General features: G+C 40.9%; 1 protein-coding gene and 1 long non-coding RNA gene across 2 annotated transcripts in view; one reads left to right on the top strand and one right to left on the bottom strand.

Annotated features, from left to right (window-relative positions):
* The first annotated feature begins 276 nt into the window (after positions 1 to 276).
* Positions 277 to 6,958, top strand: LOC116575308. Its single transcript, XR_004279699.1, has 3 exons — positions 277 to 579; positions 1,835 to 1,964; positions 6,316 to 6,958. It is a non-coding gene; the product is annotated as an uncharacterized LOC116575308 (long non-coding RNA).
* Positions 2,533 to 7,576, bottom strand: part of SDC2 (syndecan 2) — a 103,600-nt gene continuing 98,556 nt past the window's right edge. The window contains exons 4-5 of the mRNA XM_032316617.1: positions 5,880 to 6,015; positions 2,533 to 4,963 (exon numbers count right to left, since the gene is read on the bottom strand). Of these exons, the coding sequence (XP_032172508.1) occupies positions 4,800 to 4,963; positions 5,880 to 6,015 (300 nt within the window). The 3' untranslated portion in view covers positions 2,533 to 4,799. The remainder of the gene's footprint in view (positions 4,964 to 5,879; positions 6,016 to 7,576) is intronic.

Below are 7,576 nucleotides of genomic sequence, written 5' to 3'. Positions count from 1 at the left end.
ACTTCACTGTGGGAATAAATTGTAAATGAACAAAAGTAGAAGACAGAAGACCCGTAAGGAGGCAATTAACGCTTCTCAGCTATTCTTATCCCACCTTTTCTACCATGGTCTACTACCAAGGTCCAACACTGGCCTTGTCACTGTTCTTCTAAGGGGCCCAAGCTCTGTCCCTGTTTAGGGCTTCCCACAGCCTGGAATACTTATCTTGATTTTAGCACACTGGCTCTACATCATTCAGGGCTTACCCTCTGAGAGACCTTTCATGACCAGGCTGTAGTAATTCTAGCCGTTCACAAATACACCATCTCTCTCCCTACAGGCACAAGTTAGAATCGTACCTCTCTGCACACTGGAAATTAGGTGTGGTCACAGGACTTGCTCTGGCAAATGAGGTGTGGGTGGGAAGTAACATGGGTCACTACTGGGTAGAAGGCTTAAGAGCCACTGTTTGGTTATGCTTTTCTTTCTCCCACAGTGACCGGCAGCATTCCAGGTAACAGGTACTCCAATGACTGGACATTGAGGCTGAGGATATCCATTCACAGCAGAACTCTGCCAACCGCTGGACACATGGCACGAGTAAGATCCAAGTAAATCCTCACTATTGCAAGTTGCTGAGATTTTGAGGTCATTACCGCAGCACACCTAGCCTAGCTGGGCCCATCGAGTCCTTCAGTCCCTTACACCAGCCTGCATGACGTCCATCATGGAAATTACTACCAACTAGCAAGTCCTCCTTGCTAGCTTTGTTTCCTCTATGCACCCCTCTCCAAACCTCGTGAGAGCAGGAGCTCTGTCTCATCACTATACCCCCGGCCCCCAGAAGAGTACCCAGAACATATTCAGTAGTCAAGTATCTGCTGATTAAACCTCCTACGCCTTGCACATACAACCATTTGTTGCTTGAATGCTACTTTGCCAAGGCAACAAGAATGAATGACTTGTGCTCATACACCGGAAAGATCAAAGCCTACAGCTTCACTCCATTTGTGGGTTAGAATTATTGCTTGGGTCACATATACCCTTCCACCTAACTCACAGAAAACCAAGTTGCTTCCGAAGCCACCATGATTCCTTAGTCAGAAAATGCCTTGCCAGAAATCATATACAACAGATAAACAAAAAGGAATGAAATCTTAGAACAGTAAGTGTAAGAGTGAAGTTGCCCAAAATCAGGAGATAGAGTGGGACAAAATTCATTTTGATATTCTTACCACTAAATGGCAGGGTTTTTCATTCTTTTTAAAGCTTCCCAATGCCAGGGTGCCCGGGCTCAGTCAGTTAAGCGTCTGCCTTTGGCTCAGGTCATGACCTACAAGGTCCTGGGATTGAGTTCTTGCCTCCAGGCTCTCCACTCAGTGGGGAGTCTGCTTCTCCATCTGCCTCTCCTCCTGGCTTGTGCTCTCTCTTACTTAGTCTAATAAATCTTTTATAAAAGGTAAAATCTTTTTTTTAAAAAAGTTTCCCATGCCTGCTAAAGCAGATTTCCCCAAAACAGCCAAATCTCAACTTTCAGTATTATAATAAAATATCAGCACTGAAAACACCTTTGTGGTTACTCAATTCAGACTACATTTATCATCTGGCTTGGTTAATTTTAATTGAAAACTTCTTCGGGTCTCAATGATGTCTGCCAGAGGTTTAGAACTTCAGAAATTCAAGTTAGAGGTTATGTTGCTTTAAGTCATTGCCTTTTAAAACCAAACATTAAATTTTTTTCCTACCATCCATTACATAATTATAATAAAGTTGTAAAGATGATTGTGATCGTAAAATTCACCCTGCAATATTTTTAGGTTTTCTATTTTTGCTCCTCATTTAAAATTTTCCATAGGTCTTCAAAATGTCTAAAACACTAAAGAAGCAAGCTCCATGAAAACCATGAAAGCTGTTATTGCCCCTGTTTTTATAGGATCCAGCACCCTTTGCGGGACATTCAAGTTCCTTTGGGAAACCAGAGTAAGGTAACTATGTTCTACTTATTATTATTAAGCTTAGTCTTTTAGACCTTGTACAAACACATTATACCCTCAAAAAGCAAGGGGCTTTTACCTCCTTTGCAGAAAGATTACCAAAATACCATTTCACTAAATATCCAATCCGAAACTATCAACTTTGAATGTGAATAAGATGGCAATTATGCTGTCTTGTCCAACTTAAGTTCAGTTTTATTAACCAGGTCCCAATCCTGAAGTTCAGGTGCGAGGCACCTGTAGCTGAAACTTGAAAACACACCATGAGCTCATCCCACCTTCCCATCCACTGAGAACAGGGCAGCTGGAATACTGCACGTCTTCCAAACACAAAGCCATATTCGCACAAAGGAAATCATTTACATGTGGCTAAGGAAACAGGAAATTTTCATGTTGGCTTTAATGTTTATATTTTGCCAGAACTTTCCTGAACTCGGTAATTGTTACTAACACTTCATATAGCAAGATTTACTGCATCTTAAAAACTAAAAAGAAGAAAAAAAAAAACTCAGCAGAAAACATACAGTTGAAGAAAACTGGATGTCAGTCTATACAATGATTTTTTTTTTTAAACTTTCAGCATGACAGACTTTATTTTGGCACTTTAACAAATATTTTGCTTTACAGCAGTGACAAAATATTTGCCAGAAACTTTCTTTTCTTGGCATTCTATTGCAAGCAGTTGTTATTCTATGAACTGAATTTCACTATGCTTTGCACAGTTAGAGGTATACCCACTACATTCTTTACCTCTGTAATCGAGGGATATTGTGCAACTTTAGAAGGTGCTAGAACTTTCTTTTAACCACCCCAAAGTGGATTGACTCTGTAAGTGATGGGACAGGAATTTGAGAATTAAGGCCATTAAGAATTTAAGTATACACTGTTCCGAGTGCTGCTTAAAATTTTTTTTTTTTTAATGAGTTATGTGGCAATTCCAGGGAACGTTCTCTAAGTGAAGTATTCATACTTTATTAAAAGTACATTATGGATCGAAAGGGTTGCTGTTTTTGCAGTCTTCTTCCTACTTTGGCGGCTCACACAGTAAAACAAAATTTATGGTGAAAACAGAAAAGGAAATGTTGTTAGAAGGAAATACCCAGGCAGGGTACCCTCAGACTTCCATCTCCTCCTCAGGCACCCCCGCTTTCCAGCAATTTCAATCCTCAGCAGGGAGGCCCTCCTTTTAATGCACAGAGCCACCCTGCCCCGCTTTCCTTCCCTACGGGCTAAACTATAGCATTTCCATGTACTGGTTCTTTAGTGAAGCTTCAGGAGAGATCTGGAGCACAGTTTCCAAGGTACCTCAGTCTTCATCCGTCTACAGGACAAAACCTTAGATACTGACATCAGGAAAGTCCCTTTCAGTTCTTTAGAATTTATCCCAAGAGTTATTTGCAAAAGCACGCAACCCTCTCAATGTTGCCATCAGCTAGCCTACAAAGCTTGCCAACTTCGCAATTCCCTCCCTGGCAGTCTTCCAATGTCGACACCCAAACACAAGCAGGAGGCTACAGTCAGATTTTCTCTGGCCAGTTCAGAAGGGAGTCTGGTAAACAGCCTCATCGATGAGCTCTTTGGTTTTGATTTACAGACACTACGGAACGCTCAGAAATCAAACCCCCATCATCCTCGAGAGCAGATGGTCATTTGCAAAGGGGAGATGTACATTGGATCGAAAATGTACAAAATTTATAACAGTGACATTTTCAATATTAGGCCACATGATTTATTCAGTAGTTTTTATGTTCCCAAATGACAACTGATGTCTATTCATAAGACTACAAAAGTTACCATTAGAATTGTCTGTGCTTATAAAATACCGACTTTTTTTTAAACTGTTATATATACTCATTAACACCAGTCTGCAACAAGTTACATAGAATCATAGGCACTTCAAAGGCTTAAAAAGACGTGTACAACTTAAATGCATTTTTAAGAACAAAAACTGATTTCTCCTTAAACCCCTACTCGTACCTTCAAATTGCAAGAAATTAACAAATACAGTGGCCAAAGGAATCTGCAGCAACTTCTCAAAATACTGTTAGCATCTTTGGGTTTGCTGAGGCTTGTCAGTTAACTCACATCAAATCCTCCCAAAAGAAGATGTGATTACATAGCTATGACTGAACAGTTTTGTGGTAATTGTCCGATTTTATACATTAATTTGCTGTTGCAAATCTGCCTGAAGCTACAGGTAATGAAAAACAAAGCAAGTGTAAAATGGATAGTCTGACACTTAAAAATTTATACAAAGTGGAAGTTAAAGTTTACATATTTGGAAAATCACATATACACTAAATTACCATTATCTGAATTATCCAAAGACAAATTGCACCGTAACAGCTACAAAAGGCATAGAGTTTTGTTTTGTTTTCAAGGGGACAAGAGGGGAAGAGCAGAGGAGAGAGGGGAACAACAGATAAATTAACAAAGTTAAGACCAACTTGGTAAGGTCCATCAGAGACATGCGGACACAAATTAAACAGCTTTCATCTTCGAACCAGAGGATAAAAACAATCATTTTGTATCTGCCCATAAAAGTTTAAACCGATTCCATGAACATAGAGCGTTTTCATAACATAATATTTTGCCACTGCTATTCACAGAACACTGCAGATGTTAAGTTTTAATTTTATGCCGTTCTAAAGAAATACATGAAAAGTTTTAAATACAATGGGATTTTATCATTAAAGTGCCAGAATGGCCCTTTAATGGAAAAAACAAAAAACAAAAAACAAAAAACAAAGATCTTCATTATTCTATGCAAAAGCTTTATTTTTAAAAGTTCAGTGATCTCATAAATAGAGACACTAAGTGGGAGTTTCAGGCGTAGAACTCCTTAGTCGGTGCCTTCTGATAAGCAGCACTGGATGGTTTGCGTTCTCCAAGGTCATAACTTCCTTCATCCTTCTTTCTCATGCGATACACCAACAGCAGGATAAGGAAAATCGCAAAGAGAAAGCCGATAACTCCGCCAGCAATGACCGCTGAAACATGCCGAAAGGAAGATTACTTTCAGGAGAGATTCAAGGGTTGCAGAAATTAACTTTGTCAAGCCCAATCTATTTATACTTTTTAAAAGGCGCTACTCGAAAAACCCCCAAACGCTGAAAAACTGGATTTGATGAGGCAACCAGGTGAATTACCCAAATCTGACATTCCCAAGAAGGGACGATACTTTCTTTGATTAGAATTAATCATATCAGCCAAAAGCCTCAATAAGAAAAATCTGACTGGGGCCTCAACTAATTCCATACTTTAAAATTCTTCAGTTTTCTCACACTTCATATCTAATCTTCTAGTTGCTTTTTCAGTGAAGGCACAAAACAGGATATAAATGACTTATGTTTTGTAAGGGTAAATGCGAAAAAAAGCAAGCAAATGTCCTTTCTAGTCTTGGCTTTGGGACTGTCCTTTCAAGGACTCAGTGCTCTTAAATCGCACAAATCTTCCCCTTTAAAATCAAATGGAGACTGCTTTCATCAGCTAAGTTACAGTTAGAGACAGCATCCTTAATGCCTTGGGTCTTTACTGGCCTCAACTGCCCTCCTCTCCCTATAAAGGACTTTTCCTTCTCAAGTTTATTTTGGAATCAGGAGAACTTGGAACTGGACGGATTGAGCTTCACACCCTACCATCTCCTCCATACCCAGTTCTGGACCAATTCAGATCCAAACTTTCCTCTTCTTACACCAAGTGGTAGGATGAGGAAGCAGAGAGAGAAAAAAAAAAAAAAAGAACATTTGCCTAACTCTTGTCTCTCACTCTAGAATGAGACAGGCCCTCAGACTGCTCTCCACAGGAAGGTGACATTTAATAAGCTTGGCTTACACCTCTGAATATCACTTAGCCAAATAGGCCTATTTAAGGACCCTCCCACCAGGTCCCCACTGGGCTACTCACCTGCCAGGACTTCTGTTCGTTTAAACAGATTGTCTGAGTGCTTCTCAGTATACACATTTGTATCCTCTTCAGCGGGGTCCATTTTCCTTTCTGAGTCAGAGAGAGGAACTTTTTCCTTATCAATTTCTTCAGGTGACTGATAAGGGAAAAGAGTATAAAGATCATTTTTAATGTGCTAGAAAGAAGAGAAAACAGAAGTACATTTCCAGGGTTTATTATTTTTTTCCCCAATAATGAATTTGGGAAATAATTATGATGTTTATACCAACGGGTGAGTCCTGGGGTAGAGCCATGCTCTCCATGGTTCTGCAAAACACCATCACAGGTAGAGGAAAGATGGCCGCTTAGCGAGTTCAAGAGAATCCAAATGACAGGTTTAGGTTGTTTTAGTTGACATTTCGTAAGATCTCTTTTCTTACCACTCCTCTGACTTCAGGTGCCAGCTCTCTCTGGCTGTGCCAACCCAAGAACATGGTCCCAATTCTCCTTATTCCTTCATCCCTTTGCTACACCAGGCACTGTGATGACGACAGCTTCCTTTCAGGCCCTCCCTCCAGGTGTTCTGCAAGGACTCTTCCTGCTACCAACTCTGTGCAGTAGCCCTCCAGACTTACCCAGCAATGCTCCCCTCTACCTACTCACTTTTACAACTTCAGTTTAAGTTCAGTTCAGTGAACTAGAACTTCAGGGGTCTGGGCTCTAGAAGCAGCTCCCATGTGATCCTGACCAAGTCATACCACTTTCCTGCACCTTGGTGCCTACCTCCATTTAACAAAGGGCACTGTGAGGTTCTTGGGTTTTCCACAATTCTAAAGCACAAATCCAAGATGGCAACTCTCAGAAGCTCATCTCCAGTCAGCATTAACCCCAAACACCCAGCAGTGTGCAGGACACTAACCCTTGGCTGTATCACTGAATAATATCAACCTTCTTCTCTATTTCCATTAATCGTACCAGCTATTCTTTTGGACCCCCAAAGTTATTTGAGCACATTTCAAATCGTATGTTTTGCCATGTCACAGTCCTATCAACTTGCCTTCCACCAGTCTCTCAAATAAAGTGCCTTCCTTGGATTCCCATTTTCACAGCCTTGTTCAGGTGTTTATTACATCACATCCATGTTCTTACAGCAACCTTTAACTGTCAGGCTGAAGTTCTTGTTGACCAACACTATTGAGGGAAACACTGTCAACTCCCTTGGCAATAATTAGTGTAGACAATAACCCTTATCAGCTCTACTAGTCTTTCTACAAACACCTAAGTCCATTTTCATTAGGACTCTATGCTGTGGCCAAGTGATTGCTTTCTGGAGGCCAGGGTTCATCCAAAATGTCAGCGTGCTACTCAAGCCTAGAGGGTTAAAAACATAAAAAGACCTCACCTTCCTGGAGTGCCTGAAAGTATTCCCAGGAAGGATCACTAACTAGACCAGGCAGGCCAGGTGGCTCTGTCTGAATTCTGGAGTATATTAGGTCATGCGTCCCTGCCTCAGTGAACAGAGCACTAGGCTTCCAATGAAGATGGCATTCATATCATCAAGTGGGATAAAGAAGGTCTGTCAACGCTTCCCCAAACTGCAAGAAACCCTATACCCTTAAACCTCAACCTGGCATGACTTACAGAAAGCACAGGCCGCAGAGAATTATTTCACCGCTGTACAACACGCACCCAGCATGCACCCATTCACTACGATCTAC

Source organism: Mustela erminea, chromosome 16 (genome assembly GCF_009829155.1).
Source record: "Mustela erminea isolate mMusErm1 chromosome 16, mMusErm1.Pri, whole genome shotgun sequence".
Taxonomy (NCBI): domain Eukaryota; kingdom Metazoa; phylum Chordata; class Mammalia; order Carnivora; family Mustelidae; genus Mustela; species Mustela erminea.
Note: the sequence above shows the minus strand (reverse complement) of the source record. Positions and strands in the feature narration are given on the sequence as shown.